The 20,924-nt window shown below is 41.1% G+C and overlaps 1 protein-coding gene across 3 annotated transcripts; it reads right to left on the bottom strand.

The window, feature by feature from the left end:
- Positions 1-295: 295 nt before the first annotated feature.
- Positions 296-20,900, bottom strand: DAD1 (defender against cell death 1). 3 transcript variants are annotated; one of them, XR_006704830.1, is made up of 4 exons: positions 20,596-20,900; positions 11,171-11,345; positions 4,961-5,021; positions 478-537 (listed from the first exon to the last, which is right to left on the bottom strand). XR_006704830.1 is itself a non-coding variant. In XM_045450338.1 (3 exons), the coding sequence occupies exons 1-2, from the start codon at positions 20,804-20,806 to the stop codon at positions 11,215-11,217; spliced, it is 342 nt and encodes a 113-aa protein (XP_045306294.1). In that variant the 5' UTR covers positions 20,807-20,900; the 3' UTR covers positions 478-537; positions 11,171-11,214. The 3 variants fall into 3 exon arrangements, 2 of the variants coding, with proteins under 2 accessions (XP_045306293.1, XP_045306294.1); XM_045450338.1 differs by lacking the exon at positions 4,961-5,021; XM_045450337.1 differs by lacking the exons at positions 4,961-5,021; positions 11,171-11,345 and having other exon boundaries at positions 296-537; positions 20,596-20,889.
- Positions 20,901-20,924: the final 24 nt, after the last annotated feature.

Genomic DNA, 20,924 nt, shown 5'->3' on the forward strand with positions numbered 1-20,924 from the left:
GTGCTTAATGATGCAGTTCCAGGAATGCATTGTGTCATAAGCATGGAACCACCTGTAACAAGTGAGGGATTAGTAAAGGATTACCAGCCTCAGGGAAAAGACAAAGGACTGTCATTTCCCAGGGTCGTCAGCACTGCCTTTTGTCATTAACTTCAGATATACTTAATGAAAACAAGGAAGCAGATTCACATTTGCAAGTTATCAACTCCTAAAGAGCTCTGCAGAGGACTGAAGGGAAAGAAGGATTTTAATACCAGTAAAGAAGAAAAATAAAAAACAGAGCCACAGGCAGAGGAAGGAGTGGCATGGAGTTTATTAATTTGAAAGGCAAAAAGGAGGTCCCACTTAATGGAAAGTAGAGGCCATCTTCATAAATGCTCATTACAAAACTGCTCTAACACAGAAGCAAGGGAACTTCTCTGGGCTCTCCACCTACATTCCAAATCAGAGTCGGTAGGAAGTATAAATCGGAAGAAAATCCACGTGTCCAAGTTGCCATCTCAAAAGCTCTTATCCAGGGGAAAGCAAAAAGTGAACCTAAAAGAGAGAAGCAGAAAGGTAAGAGAGATATCCAAGGTTTTTAAAAATGTCTTAGAACACTACAAGACAGGGCCCCAAATCCTTCCAACAAAATTCTAAACCCACAAAGACAAAGACAACTATGGGGTTCCCAAATTCTGGACGGCATTTAAGCCAGGCTAGAAGAACCAGAATAAAGCAAATATTCTTCACAGAACATTTTACAGAGATATCCATAAAAAGGAATGTTCAAATCTGAATCCCAAGCACACCAAGGCAAAACTTACTAAGAGTTGCAGGCGTGGGTTTCAACTCCGCTCTAGAATTAATAAGCTACGTGACTTAACAGAAGTCACTCTGACCTCTCTGGCTCACAAACTCTTTGGGGGGGGGGGGGGTTGCAATTGAGCCTCCAGGGCTTTTCTGGATCTAGAAAGCCTACAGAGCACTACATTTCAGCTGGAAGAACAGGGAGTAAAAGGAAGAATTCAACAGAGAAAAACTCCCAATCTCAAATTTAACACGGAAAGAGAAGAAATAATTTGCACTGACAGAAAAGGTTATTTTTGGCAAGAAGGTGGAGGATAACTCCAAGAGAAGCAGCCGCCCTACTGCTAGTCACTTGAGATGCGAGCTGTAAGCTGTGAGATGGGTTCCTCATAGCTTCTCATGTGCTGTGCTAAGGGTGCAGCCAGAAAGTGGCCCCTTAGATTTAGGGGCTCCAACACACTGAGCCGTCAGTAGCCATTTCTCCTGCAGTGTGCCATTAAAATTCTGCAATCTTCTTTGGCTGCCACGACTTGAAAAGGGCTTGAAAACACTACCTTTCAGAAGAGCTGAGCCATCCTGGCAGGTAAAAGGGCATCATCACCTTATTTTGCATACCGGTTAAGGTGACCTGGAGATTCTAGCATCAGAGCTTAATAGAAAGATATTAGACTTCTAGCCAGAGTGCTTTTATGTCAGTAACAATGGTACTTAGACACATGATACAGAACTGTAGAACATTCTTATGTCAATAGAATTGTGAGAAATGCATAAAAGAGCAAAAAAAAAAAACCAGGGAAAAGTGTTCACAGTGAACAAACAGACCTTTTAAAACTCACCTATTCACTCCACCAAACTTCCTTTTTTTAAAAAATTTTAAGTAATGTCTACACCCAACGTGGGGCTCAAACTCACAACCACAAGATCAAGAGTCACATGCTCTACAAACTGAGCCAGCCAGGTGCCCCACTCCATCAAATTTCTTAAAGCAAAAACTCTCTCAGGATGTCTGGGTGGCTCAGTCAGTTAAGCATCCAACTTCAGCTCAGGTCAGTTGGATTTCACAGTTGGTGGGTTTGAGCCCTACGTCGGGCTCTCCGCTGTCAGCAGAGCCTGCTTGGGATCCTCTGTTCCCCTCTCTCTCTCTGCCCCTTCCCTGCTCGTGTTCTCTCCCTCTCAAAAAAATAATTAATTAATTAAAAAAAAAAAAAAAAAAACCACTCTGGCCACAGACTATGAATTATGAATGCATCAGTTCTAATGGCCCAGGTGAGAGCAGACTAGAACATAGGATCATTTGAGTGAGGAGCCTTGAGACAGAATTATAAAAGAAATCCTAGTTTAGTACAAAAGTCAAGTTTTAAGCTTCCGTGGTATTAAAACAGTCAAACAAATCTAAGACACGAAGGCTGGTCCATCTAGAAGGCAAAAATGACTCAGGACCTAAGTATCATGATAGTGGTTTTCAGAAAATTCTACTTAACAAAGACCTGCTTCCTTCTTTTAAGACAAAACTACATTTACCAGATAGTATTCTAAAAGCAGAGGAGCTAGGATTCTTTGAAATGTTAACAAAACTGGACTATTCAACAGCTCAGAAGAATGGCTTCAACTGCTAACCAGGGGATGAAGATTTCAGGAAACTAATCAAATTTCTTCCCATAGTATCAAGACATGCAAAATGGAAGGCACCTACTGAGAAAAATTAGCATGACTTCTTCAGTCTATGTCACCCATGCAGAAAAGACAGTGCCATCTGATCAGTCTGCTCTAATCACCTTAAAAGAAAGCCAGGCACAACACAAAGTTAAAAATAATTATTCTCTGTATAGACACAAAAGATAATGCCAGACAGGGTCATTTCCATTTGGAATCCGTATTCTTCTCCAGCAGCATCTCTATTCAGACACTAGCACTGAGCAGATAGGCTCAAATACTGATTTTCCTTCAAACCCATCTCATCCTGGATCCCGGTCACCCAATTAACAGTGAAATTAGAGAAAATGTGAATCAAGACCATTCTGCAGAAATTCTAGGTTCCGAGCTCAATGTGAATCACTACAATCTCAGAAGGCACAAATCATGTGTTTCTAAAAATGAGAGGGGCTTTACAGATCAAGCAGTCTGATCCTCTCATTTCATAGATGAGGAAAGCAGTAGGTACTGGGAGTTTAATAGATTTTTCCAGGGCCGTGCTGTCTTTAACACTGAAGCCACCAGCCATACGTGGCTATTTAAACTTAGTTAAAATTAAATAAAATGTAAAAATCAGTGCCTCAGTCAGGCACATTTCAAATGTTCATTAACAACACATGGCTAGTGGCTACCATACCAGATGGTACAGACTTAGAACTATTTCCACGTTGCAGAGTTCTACTAGAGGGCACTGCACCAAGGTCATCCCCTCTGGATAGTCAGGTCTCCTGATCTGCCTTCTCTAGCATGTCTTCTGGACCCAACATGACCAACTTTGTAGAAATATTTTATTTATTAATTTTAAGTAATCTCTACACTCAACATGGGTGGCCAGGCGCCCAGCAGAAATATTTTAGAGAGCCTACCTTCATCTTTTCTTATCAATCTCTCCTAAGCTTTCTCATTGAAAAAAAAGAAGCTTAATATTTTTAATGAAAACCTTTTAACAAGAAGATGTAATTCGTCATCCAAAAGTCTCTGAACAAAATAGAGAAGAAGGAATATGAAAGTTTAGATTCAAGTATCTGTTATCAAGTTGCCACTCAGTCACTTAACAGTTCCAGGGCCTGGACAAGTTAATTTAAAATTCACCAAGGTTGGGGTGCACTTGGCTGGCTCAGTTGGTGAAGCATGGGACTCCAGATCCTGGGGTCATGAGTTCCAGTCTCACATTAGGTGTAGAGATTACTTTTTAAAAATTAAATTTCACTAAGGTTTAATTACCTCATGTGTAAAATAGGAATACTATCATTCATCAACCTCATTGCAGGAAGAGGCAACAGGATCACATGGGTTAATGTGTCTAAGAGTATATGTGAGTCCCACAAGCCTGATAATATGATAACCGTAAAACATTTCCAAATGTTACCTAATTTTGTAAAAGGTCTTATGCAAACATTGTGCATTTTGTTGTATATACTGACACTAACTTTCTACCTCTTGTGGATGGATGATGGAAATCTGGTAACACAGATAAAAAGCAACAACTGAAGAAAAAAAAGCAAAGCTCAACTGAGGATCCACACAAACAGCACAATCTCCCTGAAATACACTGGGAACTATCATGAATTCTAATAATCACAGGCTATAGCAGCTGCAAGAGAGTGATGAACATCCAGATGATGTGCATAGGGAAACTGGGCCTCAGAAACAAGCTTATTTGTCCAATCAACTAGTTAATAGAGCAAACTCTACAATGCAGGCCTTCCAATTTCTAGTCTCATGCTTGTGTTCCACCCTACAGTCCTTCAAACAAATTGTTTCCTTGGCTTCTTTCTTCCACAGCACTTTCCATGTCTTAGCATCCATGTAACTAATGATTTAGCTATTTTTATAGCATTTTCTTACAGTTGAAAGGGTTTATTTATTCATACACTCATTCGACAAACAAGCACAGTGACTGTTCACCTCATGCTAAGCCCTGAGGTCCTTCAGGGAATTTAAGAGTTCAGTGAGAGAGACAGGAAAGCAAATGAACAGTTTCATAACTACTGGCTAAATGCAGCACTACAGGTATGCACAATGGGCCCCAAAAAAGACTCCTATACAACTTGGATAGGAATTATCCAAGCTGAAAGGATGGAGTAAGGAGTTAGGCAGCAATGAACTGCATAAACACAACTCTACTTGATATATTTTTTTTATTGAGAGCTTTAAACACACCAAATACAAAACAGAGGTCAATCACCAATTAGTCGTTAACTAGTGTTTTTTAGTAAATAAAATAAGCAGATTTAGGGCCTTAATAATGGGTACAGAATCTCCCCCTCCATCTGGTGAAAAAAGGGGGCTGGAAAAAAAAAGATTATACTGTGTGCTTAGCTCAAAATACAGTCTACAAATTTAGAATAGTTCCTTTTTTGAGAACTTACTTGGTGGCTAGCTCTAATTCAATAAGAGGAAGTGTCAAAGAGAAAATGAAATAAAAACTGAACAGCGCCCCCCTCCCCCCCCGTTCAAAAAACTTAAAGATTATTACCAGTGGAGGTCATGTTGGGAACAAAAACAGGTCTAGAATGAACCAAAAAGGTGCTCTTCAACTGACAAGAAAAGGAAATAAAGGGAAAATCTGTGGGTCTCTGTGCACTTGAGGTCTTCCCTGGATAACAAAATCCCTAAGCCACATTAAGGATGCATGACCTCTGGAGCCTAACTCCACACTGCCCACCAGTGGTCAGAATGTAAAGCAACCCCCACCTAGCATGTAAGCCCACTTGGACCTCTGCTGCCCTCCTGTGACTAGAAAAAAACTAGATTTTATCACAAAGGTATCAGTGTTCCCCACCCCCACCCAGCCCCCACCCAACTCAACTTTTGCTTTGTAGTAGTACATTCTCGGCAGGAAATGTACGACCCACTAGGTGGCAGTAGAGCCTAAAGAATATTTAGATTCCCGTCCAGAGGAAATTTTCTAGGACACTACACAGGAGTACCCCCTTATTCAAGGTTTCACTTTCCATAGTTACTGCAGTCCATCACAGGGAAAGCAGATGACCCTCCTTCTAAAGTACTGTCAGGTCAATAGTACCCTAATACTAGGTCACAACACCTACATCATTCACCTCACTCCATCTCATCACATAGGCATTTTATCATCTCACATCATCGCAAGCAGGGTGAATACAGAACAGTAAGATGTTCTGAGAGAGAATATAGTCACAACACTTTAATTCCAGTATATAATTGTCCTATTTTGTGATTCGTAACTGTTGTTAACCTCTTACTGGGCCTAACTGATGAACTGAACTTTACCACAGGTATATGTATATAGGAAAAACAATAGTATACATAGGGTTCGGAACTATTGGTGGTTTCAGGCATCCACTGGGGGGCTTGGAACACATCCCCCACAGAGAATAGGGGACTACTGTGCTCCCCTGATAAATTCAAAAAGCCAATAGCAATTGTTTGTAAATAGCACTGCTTGTCAGAGTTCTGTTCTGCCCAGCTCGGTTAGTCCCCTTGTTCCAGCCAGGATTAAACACCATGAATTTTTAAAGATCTGTGGGAGAATGGTCTCTATTATAAAAACAAAGCAACACTAATAAGATTTTAGCATGAGCATTGGAGCATTTTGCAAACAACCTCCCCAGGGGCTGAGCACATTTCCAAGCTCAGGTTTGTCCCTTGTGCCCAGTTCACTTTCCCTGAGATCCAGGGACCTTGTCATCAGGAACTTCCCTTCCCAAACTGTGATCCAATGGAGCTGTGTCCCTCTTCTTAATTCCCCTTCAGAACACCTCAGAGAAGCTGACAAATTTTGAAAAGAACTTCACAGACGTAAAGAAACAAACATAGGAAATACTTACAGATAGTATGTAAATTTTAAAATATTCAAATCTACTGAACTGTGTCATAAATTCATCCAAAATAAATTTACAGCCACCTAATCAGCAACTCCGAAGGTCACTAGAGCATTTTTTACTTTTGCATTTTCATTTTTAGGATCATCTAAAAACTATCATGAGTGGTATGCCTGGCTGGCTCAGTCAGTAGAACATGCGACTCTTGATCTCTGGGGTCACTGAGTTTGAGCCTCACGTTGGGTGTGGAGTTTGCCTAAAAATAAAGTAAGGGGTGTCTGGGTGGTTCAGGTGGTTAAGCGTCAGACTTCAGCTCCGTCATGATCTCACGGTTCATGAGTTTGAGACCCGTATCGAGCTCTGCGCTGACAGTGTGCAGCGGGCTTGGGATTCTCTCTTTCTTTTTCTCTCTCTCAAAATAAATAAACTTTAGCCAACTATATAACCAGTGCTGCCAACTGAGTGGCACAGGATGGGTTTTCAGGAGACCACATAGGCTGGCTAAAGGTTGGAAAAGGCTGTGTTTAATAGATCTAGGTTTTACATTAGTCCTAGCTGAATGAAATTGTCATGAAGCTCAGGTCTTCCAGCAGAGGGAAGGGAACTTCAGCTGAATCTACAATGTCTAATCTGTTCAAAATCTTTTTTTTTTTTTTTTTAATGTTTATTTATTTTTGAGAGACAGAGTCAGAGTGCGAGCAGGGGAGGGGCAGAGACAGAGGGAGACACAGAATCTGAAGCAGGCTCCAGGCTCTGGGCTCTGATGCGGGGCTTGAACCCACGAACCAAGAGATCATGACCTGAGCCAAAGTTGGACACTTAACTGACTGAGACACCCAGCCACCCCTAATCTGTTCAAAATCTTAATTCCCAGCATCGATTGGTTAGGTTATTCTTTCTACTTTTCTGTATTTTTTAAACTTGTTATAATAAAAGCAAAGAAAATAATAAGGAAAGCACAGTGATAAATAACTGATTTTTTTTTTAATCTTAGCGTTTATTCATTTTTGAGAGATGGAGAGAGACAAAGCGTGAGCAGGGGATGGGGCAGAGAGAGAGGGAGACACGTAAACCGAAGCAGGCTCCAGGCTCTGAGCTGTTAGCACAGAGCCTGATGCAGGGCTCGAACTCACAGACCGTGAGATGATGACCTGAGCCAAAGATGGACACTTAACTGACTGAGCCACCCAGGAGCCCCAATAGCTGACTTTTTAAACACACTTCTTTAACTCTGCAATTGTCAAATACTCTATAGTAAACAAACAAGCAAAAATGGGGTATAAGAAAACTTTTTTGAAGTCACACTGGATTATCAGGCTTTTTTTTTTAATGTTTTATTTATTTTTGAGAGAGACAGAGCGAGAGAGAGTATGAGCAGGGGAGAGGCAGAGAGAAAGAAACAATCTGAAGCAGGCTCCAGGCTCTGAGCTATTCGCACAGAACCCAACGCAGGGACTCAAACCCACGAACCCTGAGATCATGACCTGAGCCCAAGTCAAATACTCAACTGACTGAGCCACCCAAGTGCCCCCCTCATGAGGTTATTTTAAAATTTGGGGCGCCTGGGTGGCGCAGTCGGTTGAGCATCCGACTTCAGCCAGGTCACGATCTCACGGTCCGTGGGTTCGAGCCCCGCGTCAGGCTCTGGGCTGATGGCTCAGAGCCTGGAGCCTGTTTCCGATTCTGTGTCTCCCTCTCTCTCTGCCCCTCCCCCCGTTCATGCTCTGTCTCTCTCTGTCCCAAAAATAAATAAACGTTGAAAAAAAAAATTTTTTTTTTAAATTAAAGTAAGACATGGGTGCCTGGGTGGCTCAATCAGTTAAGTGTCCAACTCTTGATTTCGGCTCAGGTCATGATCTTGTGGTTTGTGGGATTAAGCCCCGCAGAATTCTCCCTCTCTGCCTTTCTCCCCTGCTCGAACTCTCTCCCAAAATAAATAAATAAACTTTTAAAAAATAAAAAATAAATAAAAGACACAGAACAAGAAGCACTTAAATCCTGACCTATGGTGAGCTCTCACTATCTGTATGTTAATTTAGTTACTTCTTGAATATTTATTTTTTCAACTCAATGCCATTTTCTTCTGATCTGCCTTTTTTCAGAGTAGCTGCTAGTTTTAAATGTCATCCTCAAATTCATGCAAGAGCGTACACTATAGATGTTTATTCTTTTTATACCAACCCTCAATGTACTTGGCAAGTATAGAGAATGTTCAGTCTGTTTTGTTCTACCTTCTGAGTTGGTATAAATATTGAGAACTTACTTGGAAAATATTTTAAAAGTGTTTTGGCACACTACACATAAAAAGGGCAGGGGTGCCTAGGCGGCTCAGTTGGTTAAGCATCCAGCTCTTGATTTTGGCTCAGGTCAGGATCTCACAGTTCATGAGTTCAAGCCCCATGTCAGGCTCTACACTGACAGCATCTTTCTCCCTCTGTCTCTGTCCCTTCCCCTGCTTTCTCTCAAAATAAATAATAAAATAAACTTAAAAAAAGCGTTAGGGGCATCTGAGTGGCTCAGTCGGTTAAGCATCCAACTTCAGCTCAGGTCATGATCTTACAGTTTGTGGGTTCTAGTCCCACGTTGGGGTCTGTACTGACAGCTCAGAGCCTGGAGTCTGCTTCAGATTCTGTGTCTCCCTCTCTCTCAGCCCCTTCCCTGCTTGCTCTCTCTCTCAAAAATAAACTTTTTAAAAATAAAAAAAAGCTAAAATAAAAAGAAGCACACAAAAAGGGAAAATAGATACAGGTTTAAAAGTAGGAGAGTATAACCTGTGTCAAACAAATGATCTCTGTGAAAAATCTTTTGGGCAATGTCCGAGAAAAGGATTTTTCAATGAGCATACTCTCTACAGAATGATTTACCACTGTAATCTGGGATTGGAAGATTTTGCTCTACCTTGGGCCCATTAATTCCCAGTTGAACAAGTGGCCCTACGTTGTTAATATGGTCTGCAGTATGCAATTCCTGCTGAGCCTGCTTTTTTGTCTCTGTTTTTGTCATAATTTTGAAATACTAAGCTCTCTGCAGCAGAGTCCTCTTCCAATCACGTCGGCCATAGGAAATCATTTTCCATGATTTGGTATCTCCCTGAGCCTAAAGAACACCCTTGAATTGTTTGCTCTGTTCCCTTCCTAAGCATACACATGACTCATCTAGAAAAAATAATTTTAGTAATCTAAAGCAAATCAGTCAAAAAACTTATGACTTTCCCAGCAAGGTTACTATCAGAGAGCCCAAGAGTCACTCATGAGGTTTGCAAGTATAAGGTCAATATTGGTGGTTTGGTTTTTTAGCTGTACTCAAAGAGTTATCATCCTCAAATACCTTGTCTGCTGCCTCTGCTCCCAAATGGCATATAGCTCCCTTCTCTGGACTCCCACAGTCCTTTGTTCAGATCTTTGGTGTGGCTCTAACTATGCTGAATTTTAACTGCTATGTTTATAGGCCTTCTCCTCTACTAGAAAAGTTAAGAGCCACATTTTACTTTTGTTTGTATTCCCAGTAACAAGGCACTGACTGCCACATAGAAGGTGTGGTAAGGGGAGGGAGGGGGACAACTCAAGCCCTGATCAGGTTTCCAAAGAGTTAAACTGTATCAGAATAGTAGAAAGAAGTACTTCTCAAACTTTTTCACTGAAATAAACCATTTCTGTCAACTTACCACTACCAAAAATGAAACCTTACCTGAATTAACAGAACTGTTTTTGAAGCAGTTATCAATAACAAAAAGAATCTAAGGAACACTGTAAGCAACTGATTCATTCATGCCAGAAATTAATGTACAGTCCTTGTCGCATTATTGCATACACTTTGGACACAGTCGCTAACTCTTGTGTTATACTGTTGATTAGTACAAACATGACAGATTTCTAAGTAGTGACAGAAGCTAGTCCTAGGATATTCTTCCCCCAAAAAGGATAACATTTCCTAAAGTTCTTTTTTTTCCTACCACCCAATAGCAACACAAAATGTTATGAAGGAAAGGCAAAGAAAAGAGCGCATTCACTCATCGTAAGCCAGGTAGGGTACTAGAGGAGCACTGGGCCAAGAGCACCACTAGGGAAGGCACCACTCTGCAACCACCTAGCTGTGTGGCCACAGAAGGCCTCTGTTTTCTCATATATAAAATAACAGTGTCAACACACAGTTTGGAAACCACTCATGTGCTTCTTAGAGATTTAGGATTCTGCTTGGGAGGAAGAAAGGCCAAGCAGAGAGGGCTTTTCAATTCTGTCAATCAAAACAACTCCAGCTCCATTGCTGTTTTATATACTGAGATTCTACATAAGAGTTTAGAGAAAAAGGAGTTCTACGCTAATAAAGGGAAAATGGCAAACAAACCAAATGACATCTCATCATATATTTTAAAGTCTTCCCCCAAGCTAATCCAATTTCCCCATTTATTTCCACTTTAGCACACATTATTAGCAAATGGCCACAGTCCTTCATTCAGCATATACTGGATGTCTACCAGATGTGAGCACTCTACTAGGGGAACAATGGCCCAGCATTTAAAAGTTACCTGAGATCAAAGAAAAAAATTATAGAGCAAATCTCCAGGCAGAACCTACAATTTATGTCTCTTCCAAGATTTCCATTATTTTCATGAAGTTACTGATGCAGAAATTTAGGTATTAGCTACAGGCAAAGTCTTACTTTCTGTTATCTTAATGATTTGCAAAACAGTGAGAAGAGAAGGCAATGACCAAGAGAGACAGCACTGAAGACTCACGATCAGATTAATGCTTTGCATTCCAATAGAAAATTCTGCAAATGTCTTATCAGCAATATGGGAACCCGGGCAACTATAATCAAAACCAGCCACACTCAACTTCCATGCCTAAAATCAACATTATGGCACAAGGGCTATGATCACTACTTACATTCTTCTAGCCTCCTACTCCTCAATTAAGTAAATGGGAGTAAGTCAGCCAACGAAGTTCATTACGACAAGGTGCAGGATGGTGCTGGCAAAGAGAAAATCAGCAAAAGCTCGTTCTGGGGAGATGCCTTGGAAATCCGCTTTGTTCTGTGGGTTGATCTGTATCCTGAGGCAAACTGCACAAGAAGCAAAACATGAAAATGATTATCTAGAAAAAAACACAAATATGACTGCTAATGAACACACCCATACTCTACGTCCCAATAATTCTAACAGAAATGATGCATAAGTGCATCCAAAGGCACGTACAGGAATGATACCCAGGACAGCCCCAAACGAGAAACAATCTAAATGTCTCTCAACAGGCAAATGGATAAACTATGGCATATGCACACAATAAAGTACCATGCAGCAGTGAAAAAGAACTTCACAATATGAAGACCTCCCACAAATATGTTAAGCAACACAATCCAGGCACCAAAAAACCCATGCTGTATGATCCCATCTATATACAGTTTAACAGGAGGCAAACCAATCCACGAAAATATAAGCCATATAAGCCTCTTTCACAGGAAGAGGAATGACTGGGAAGGTGCAAGGAGGGCTCTAGGTGCTGGTAATGTTCTGCTCTGGGTGCCGGCCAGACAGGTGAATTTAAGAATTCATGATGGTACAACTCAGTTTTATGTTCATGTTTAAGTTAAAAGAAAAAAATATGATGTTTCAGGTTAAAAACCAAAAGCTCACTCAGAAAAAGATATATATTACTAACATATCTTCAGAACTCTCCTATCTCCTGACTTAAATTTATAATTACACCTCAATTGGGGTGTAGGTGAGGCAGTAACAAAGAGGCCGGGCTGAATGACAAAAAGTTATAAAACTGTGAATTTTTTTTTTTAGCTCATTTATTTATTTTGAGAAAGAGAGTGCATGTATGAGCAGGGGAGGGGCAGAGAGAGAGAGAGAGGGAAAGAGAATCCTAAGCAGACTCCACACGGTCAGTGCACATAGACCTATGCAGGGCTCAAGCCCATAAAACCGCAAGATCATGACCTGAGCCAAAATCAAGAGTCAGATGCTTAATCGACTGAGCCACCCAGGCACCCCAAACTGTGAATTATTTTCTAATAAAATGTGCATAATATTGGATAGCACAGACCATAAATAGAAGATGCTTATCCATGAGGACCTCATAGTTATCATCTTTGATATTAAAGTTCTAGCAGCTGCTTGTCTCAAAAAAAGGCAAGAGATCTAAACTATATAACGTTGACAGAGAACTCTCCACTGCCACACTCTAGATCCTTGAAGATGCCAACCTGATACATTAGCCACAGTCACCATTTGACATGAAACGGAAGCTCTACGAGTACACTTTTCCAAAATATCTTTATGCCTGTGTTAAATAATTACACTACTTAAGAAAATCTAGATTTGCTTCAGGCTAACAGCCCTTACATCACCAACCAAGAAAACGAAATGAACTGAGATCTAACCCAAAGATCAGAAAACTACCAGATTAGTTCTCCAGAGGCCATTACCATGGCAACAGTTTTCATTATGCTTAAACATGTAAATACTGTGAAACACTACTGATCTTTTCAAGCACCTGGGCTCTTCAAAATATGAAGGACACTGACTGAAGCAAGGGCAACCAATTAAAATCCCGCTGTGGAGACTACAGACTGGTTCAACCATTTGGGAGAGTTGGCAATATCCATTAAAATTTTAAATGTTTTTACTTTTTGAATAAGAAATTTGTCTAGCAGAACAAAGAATTTCTAACAGTATGTTCATAAAGTTGGAAAAAAAGTGAAAACAGTCCAAATGTCATCAAGGGGATTATTTCAATGAATTACACTACAGACATGCAATGAAATCCTATGCAATTATTTAAAAAAAGAGAGATAAATTCTCTATATCCTGACAGTAAAGACAACCGAGATATATTAAGTGAAAGAAAAAAAAAAAAAAAGCCAAAAAATTATTCCATTCTCCATTTCTCTTAAGAAAAAGATATTTTCTCATTTCTGTTAGTTGGAACCTGGGAAAAAATATGGAGAAATAGATACCAAACTAGTAACAGTGGCTCTAGAGATGGAGGGTGGGGACAGAGTTCTGTTTCAGAAAATATGAGGGGACAAAAGAGAAGCTCCCTGTGAAGGTGGGTAAGGTAATGAATTGATGCGTTTTCATTCCTACAATCACGGTAAGCCACCTTATTTTATTGACAACGTAAGAATCAGAGTTCCATGGAGACAGAAAGGACCTTGGAGTTATAAAGGCCAATACCCATCTGATACATAAAATGCCCAAGAAGAGGTGGGGGTGGGGCATACTGGAGGAAGGTGCATGATCACTTGGGAAGTTTTCCAAAGTATACTCACCACTACTAGAACCTGATAAGCCATCCCTAGGTAAGGAATTACAAACCTTCCAGAACCTGTGTTACTGATAGGGGTGTCCTATCCCTCATAAGCACTGGGATACAAACATGGCAAAGAAAATCTGTTCAAAAAGCTCCTCCACAAATGATCATTCAGTCTCTCCCTAAGCACTTCCAAAGATGGAAATTTACTACCTCCTAAGGCAGACAACTTCATTTAAGCAGTCCTAATTCAATCTATCTCCTTAAATGTTCATTCATCCAGCACATTATTTACTGAGCACCTATTATGTGCCATGCATCACCCCAGGTGCCGGGAACATGGCACAGAACAAGACAGACAAGAGTCTGGCTCCCAAGAAACTTACACTCTAATAGAGAGAAACATATAATAACTAAGCAAATAAACAAGGAAATATCAGGTAGTGATTATGTGCTATGAAGAAAATAAAACAAGGAAAGGTTCAATTTGGAGTTTCAGACCAGACATCACGTGAAGATGAGGCAAGAGGATTTACTAATTTGGAATGGAGGGAATGGGTCAGAACTAAAAACATCAATGTGGTAAATTATAGTTATATAGACATTAAACTCACCTACGGAAAGAAATTGGAGAACAGGAGGTATCTAGCATCATGTCCTCAGACAGAGAAGTACCTAGCACAAACAGTAGGAAGGGAAAACCAATGAGGTGAGAAGGAACAACCAGGAGAGTGTAGTGCTATAAAAGCTTCAAGAAGAAAGTACTTCAAACAGGAGGCAGCAGCCAACCATGTTAAATACTAAATGTTGTTGTGCATTCAGGCAAAGTGAAATAGATGGCCATTAGGTTTGGCAAGATGGCAAGCAGTTTCACTGAGCGGTGGAATAGACCACCTCAAGAGTGGGGTAAGGAATAAACGGAAAGTGAGAAAGAAACAGCAACTATTCTGTCAAGGCATTCTGTGATGATGGGGAAGAAATGGAATGGCAGCTGGAGGGGTTTCATTTGTTTATTCTTGGGAGAGAGAGAGAATGTGAGCGTGTGAGCAGGGGAAGGGATAAAGAGAGGGAGAGAATTCCAAGCAGGCTCCATGCCATCAGTGCAGAGCCTGACGTGGAGCTCAAACCCACAAACTGTAAGATCATAAGCTGAGTCAAAATCAACAGTCGGATGCTTAACTGACTGAGCCACCCAGGCTGCCCTTAATTGGATAATATTAGAGTCTGCATATATGATGGGAATGATCCAGTAGAGAGAGAGGCTTTTTTTGGGGGGGGTGGGGGGTGGGGTGGGGTGGGGGTGAGGGGTTGGGTGTTTTCTTTTGTTTTGTTTTGTTTTCTTTTTGGTGCAAAAAGGTGATTTTATTAAAGCATGAGGACAGGACCCGTGGGCAGGAAGAACTGCTGAGAGAGAAATAATAATGCAGAATGAAAAGATGATTGCAGAAGTTGAGTCCCTGAGGGAACAAGAGAACACTACCCAAGTGAAGTAGCTGGCATTGGACAGGAAAGGGACACATCAACCATTATCATGGGAAGTCAAAGAGTAAGGGTACAGGTGCAGATGTGCTGCTAGGATTCCTTGCTGGGAAGATGAAAGGATTCCTGTCTACCTTTTTAGTAAAAAAGTAAATAAAACAAGATCATCAACTGAGAATAAAGGAAAAGAGGATATACTGAAGAGAGTTAAGAGAGAAGTTATAATGCATTATTTTGGAAAAGCAAACATTTAAGGGAGTATTATAGGACCACTGGTGGTCCTGTATGTGTGCCCATGTGCCTATTTTCACCATACTTCTCCATCAGAGCACTCCATCCAGGTACTTGTCTGTATCTCCCACTAGATTATAAACTCTAGGACAGCAGAGACCATGTCTGTGGGTCTCACAGCTCATCCTCAGTACATGGCAGAGAATCTGGCACATAACTGTTTAGTATCCACTTAATTATTACGGGCACACTCACGATTTAACATATACAGTGTTAAGCACTGAAGATGAACAGATGAAAAGACAGTCCCTTTCCTCAAGAGGCCCATCTTCCAGAGTGAAGACAGACACACAAATATATACAGCACAGTATCAAAGTGCCACACCTCCCTCCCACCCTCTCTCTCTCTCTCTCTCTCTCTCTCTCTCTCTCACACACACACACACACACACACACACACACACGTGAAATAAGAATATAGAAAAAAGACCAAAATCTGCTGGAGGAGTCAGGGAACGGTTCCAAAGGGAAGCAGCACTTGAGCTAAGCTAAGAAACAAAGGAATTTCCCAGGCAGTCAAGCAAAAGTAAAATAGCTTGAGACATCACAGCACGTTCAGAGAATACCAAGTAACTCATGCTAGGGTATGAAGTACAAAGGAAGCAGAGACAAGAAGTGAAACTGGAGATATAGATGGGATCAGATCATGAAAGAGCCTGGTGCCATGAAAAAGATTTTTAAGGGCACCTGGGTGGCTCAGTTGGTTAAACTTCCAACTTCAGCTCAGGTCATGATCTCATGGTTCATGAGTTCGAGTCCTGTGTCAGGCTCTATGCTGACAGCTCAGAGCCTAGAGCCAGCTTCAGATTCTGTGTCTCCTCTCTCTGCCCTTCCCCTGCTCACACTGTCTCTGTCTCTCTCAAAAACAAACAAATAAATTTTCTTAAGGTTTTTAATTTTTCACTGGGACACTGATAAATTTTATGCAGGGAGTGCAATGATCCGATTTGCAAGTCAAATCGAGCCCACAAACACAAGTGGAAGACAGACTGGAGGGAAAGAGACCAGAGGCTGGGAGACAAGTGAGGAAGATTACAGTGGTCTAAATAAGGGATATTGAGGGGTGCCTGGGTGGTTCAGTCGGTTAAGCATCCGACTGTGGCTCAGGTAATGATCTCGCAGTTGGTGAGTTCAAGCCTTGCATCAGGCTCTGTGCTGACAGCTCAGAGCTTGGAGCCTCCTTCAAATTCTGTGTCTCCCTCTATCTCTGCCCCTCCCCTGCTCATGCTCGGTCCCTCCCTCTCATAAAAATAAACATTGAAAAATTTTTAATAAAAAATAAATAAACAAGAGATACTGAGAGCCTTGGTCACTGAGGATGGAGAGCTAGCTACAGATATGAAAGAGATTTAGAAACAGGCACAAGGTTAGCAAACTTCCAATCTCTGGGATAGCAGTTATGGTAGATAATATTAGGGCCCATAAATCTGATAGATAATTCCCAAAGAAATGCTGGACCCCAGTCCACATGGCCCAATAGCTCCCATGTGATAAATACTCTGGATTAGGCCTCCTTGCCCTTTAAATTCAAACTGCTTTTGGATTTGTACACTGGAAGAAACGAACTATTTTTTTTAATCCAAAACTGTTTCATATGGATTAGGCAATAAAATAAATCAAAGTTGTAAAATGACTTAAAAACTGATTTCAAGATCAAAGACTTATTTTTAAAAATCTTCATGTTTTCTGCTTATCTCTCCTAAATAGTACTCTGAATGAGTAGAAAGAGGGATTTCACTTAGGGTAAAAAAGGAAACTAGAAGAGCTGCCAACCCGGGAATGTTACTCTAACAAAGGGACAGATGTCCTCAGCTAGAGATATCTAACCATAAGATAAACAGTCAGCTGCTAAGGAAATTTGAAATCTGTCTTTTCAAGCTTACTATACTTTACACTGTTGATCCAAAAAAAAAAAAAAAAGATTTCTCAATGGCAATTTTCTACCTCTGGCTCCTTGAAACCACAGGTAAGTCTCCTAGCCTTAAGGAAATAGAAGAAAACAGACTATTTTCACTGAGACTAAATAACACCAGGTTTTTAAAAAATGTGACGGTAAAAAAAAAGAAAGAAAAAAGAAAAAAAAGTGTGATAGCATTCTATATTAGTTAAAAATATACTGATCAATTTCCAAAGAACATATGTTAAATTAACACATGTAGAAGGAATGGAACAAAACAGGCTGCCAAAAAGAAATTAGGAAACCAGACAAAGTAAGTTTTCCCTCCAATTCATCACTGTAGGCTAACACCAATTGTAAGTCTCTCCCTTACTCAAATTTAGAAAAAAAGCAGGGAGTAGAGGGGGAGGCACCTGGCTGGCTCAGTCAGAAAAGCATGCAACTCTAGGTCTCCAGGTTTTGAGTTCAAGCCCCACACTGGGTGTAGAGATTGCATAAGTTAAGTAAATAAATAAAAATAAAATAAAGTAAAATAAAATAAAATCTAAATCCTGAGATGCTTTCCCATTACCTACAGAATAAAATCTTTGGCCTGGCACTCAAAGCTCTAGCATCCGCACTACCTAAACTTTCAACATAACCTCCTACAATCCCATTCTCTAGCTACATGGCCTCCTCCCTCCTCTTCCAACAGGAAACCACAGGAAAATTAGCAACCCAGCACCATAAACAGGTACAAGGCTTCCCTTCCCAACAATCACAACAAAGGATAAACTCCAAATTTCAAATTTCCCATTAAAATATCTCCTGTTGAGGGGCACCTGGGCAGCTCAGTCAGTTGAGCATGACTTCAGCTCAGGTCATGATCTCACAGTTTTTGAGTTTGAGCACCGCATTGGGGCTCACTGTATGCAGTGTGGAGCATGCTTCAGATCCTTGTCCCCCTCTCTCAAAAAATAAATATTAAACATACACACACACTTTAAAACATCTCCTGTTGAGGATCTGGGCTAACAATGAGCAGAGAGGTAGTAAGGGCATTTAATAAGGGCAACGCTGTCAAAAGAAATGCAGATGATACCCTTTGATGGTAACTATGAACTGTGATGAATGCTTTCTTTTCCTGAAGCAACTTTCATTTCTCTGGCCCAATTACCTGTAATCTAACAGTTTTGGAAATCCCAATCCACCACATTGACTCCACTAATAAAGTGCCCTTTCACAGACATTCTCTTCAAAGACAAGCTATGACTTCTTACTAGGGAGGTGGGTAGGGAGTCTGCCAACTCAACTGTAGATACAATAGCTTCAAAAACAGGAAAAATTATCTGCTCAAAAAATCTTCTGGTTTTCGGGCGCCTGGGAGGCTCAGTCGGTTAAGTATCTGACTTGATTCAGCTCACATCATGATCTCACAGTTCGTGGTATCGAGCCCCAAGTCAGGCGCTGCGATGACAGCACAGAGCCTGCTTGGGATTCTCTCTCGCTCTCCCTCTGCCCATCTCCACTCTCACATGGACACCACTCTCACTCTCAAAATAAATAAACATCTTTAAGAATTTGTTCCCGGGGCACCTAGGTGGCTCAGTAGGTTAAGCATCCAACTTCAGCACAGGTCACGATCTCGCAGTTCATGGCTTCAAGCCCTGCATCAGGCTCTGTGCTGACATCTCAGACTCTGGGGCCTGCTTCAGATTCTGTGTCTCCCTCTCTCTCTGCCTCTCTCCTGCTCATGCTCTGTCTCTCTCTCCCCACCGCCACCCCAAAAAAAAAACATATAAATAAATAAACATTAAAGATAATAAAATAAAAATAAAAATAATTTGCTCTGGTTTTATCACATTAATAATCTACAACTGTAGTCCATACCTACTCTTCAGTAAATCACACTCTTCCATATAGCCTTAAGGAAGCATTCTTAACCTTAAGAGGCTTATGAAACCAGGGAGACTTCAGCAATAAACTTTCTTTTTAATCAGCTTGGGCCCCACCCTATTCCTACTCCTGCAGACCTGGAAGGCAAAAATCATCAAACAAAAGTCACTGGAGGTTCTCAAAATTCCTTCTCCAGCGTAGATAATAAAAATCCTAGTCACAAAAAGTTGGGGGCAGGGTGAGGGCAGGTGGGATAGATCAGGAATCTGGAGCAAAAAGGGTAGTGCATCTGGGGTATATGATGTTGGTAACATTTGAACTCCTGATAGCCAGGATGCTGCCACAGGACAAAACTCAAAATCATAATGAAACATCCAACTAACAAACTATTAACTCTCAAACTCCAGACCAAGCTAGTGCACAAGTCATTAAGTCTTCAGGCTTAAAGTTCTGAGAGAGAAAGCAGAATATCTCTGGTTTGAGTCTGAAGTAGCATTTGTGTAAAAGCCATTCTATAGACCTATAAGCAGAGAACCACTATAAATTAACAATTCTAATCCTGTATTTTGTCTGTGCCCCACCTAAACTGTACACTCATTAAGAACAAGGAACATAAACCTGATGCACCTCCAAAGTTTTTATCACAGTATTTGTACTTGATTCAAAATGCAATTGATGGCCTGACTGATAATAATCACACTGGGAAAAAAAATTAATTCTGGCATGTTCTCAAAGTCAGAGAGAAGGCAATACCAGGGACTGGAAAGGCCATCTGATGGCCACCTATAAAGTGGACTGCCTAACACTCATGGGCCAAGCCTGAACTTGGCATTCATACAGTTCCTATTGGGCAAGAAAGGTCAGATTTTGGCAAAAACTTACGGGACAGCCAACTCTTGTTAAATATGACTGTCTACAAGGTATCAAATGCTGGGAATCAGAATAAAAGCTAAAACAGAACTATGTGAATAAAAACTGAGTTCAGGCTAATGAAATAACAGTTTCTTCCACAAGAAATAAGTAGAAGCAGCTAAAAGCCAAAGTCAAGTAAAGGTTGACTCAATGAGCAAACCACCTGTATTTATATTTCTTACACTGTTCGTTGAAATGTTTCACTGGCGGTTAGCAGTGATTAGGCCAAGCTGAGAGAGATGCTTTCAGAGCTGGGTTTCCATTTTAAAGGTCTACCAACTTTAAAGAAATGTTAAAGCTAAGTGAAAGTTGGAATGGAGTTTTCCTGGACCAATAGGAACATAGTGTACTGGATCACCAAGTTGAGCAGCAGCATGAAGAGAGTTTTTCTAGAGACTTAATTCCAGCTCCTAGGCGGCTGTTTGGCATTAGGCTTGTGGTAACTTTTCCGAGCCTCAATTTCTCCATTCACAAGAGGGCAATGCAGCTCCTCTCATAACGTCACGAGGCGGGGAGCTGATACAAAACAGAGTGCTGTGGGAATAAAAGCAGTGCGCCAAAGTAAACACATTATTACTGCGATTACTTATAGAATCATTACCCGCTAGGATGAAGCTCCCCACACAAGAGATGAAGCCCGAGAGAAAAGAGTTGAAGGGGAAGGTCCCCACGAGGAGGCAATAACCGAACTGCAGCGCCCCGGTCAGCAGTATGTACAGGAGGTACGCGTCAAGCAACTTCAGACGCTGAGGAGTGGAGCTCAAGTACTCTTCTAAGAACCGCGAGATGACGGACACTACAGACGCCGACATGACTACACACTCGGTCCTCCGGCCTGCCCTCCGCAAACACCTGGCGAAACCGATGGCCACACCGGATGTAGCCTTAGCGCCTGCGCACCGCTGTGGCCCAGCTCCGCCCTTTCCGATT

The sequence above is a fragment of the Leopardus geoffroyi genome, chromosome B3 (genome assembly GCF_018350155.1).
Source record: "Leopardus geoffroyi isolate Oge1 chromosome B3, O.geoffroyi_Oge1_pat1.0, whole genome shotgun sequence".
Taxonomy (NCBI): Eukaryota; Metazoa; Chordata; class Mammalia; order Carnivora; family Felidae; genus Leopardus; species Leopardus geoffroyi.

What these genes read in the sequence shown, in the direction of transcription:
- DAD1 (XM_045450337.1), bottom strand. Translation starts at nt 20,806, where the DNA reads ATGTCGGCGTCTGTAGTGTCCGTCATCTCGCGGTTCTTAGAAGAGTAC. An exon ending in GGGGAGCTTCATCCTAGCGG is followed by an intron (nt 538 to 20,595) that starts GTAATGATTCTA and finishes TCTCTCTTTTAG; the next exon opens with GTTCACTTTTTGCTTTCCCC.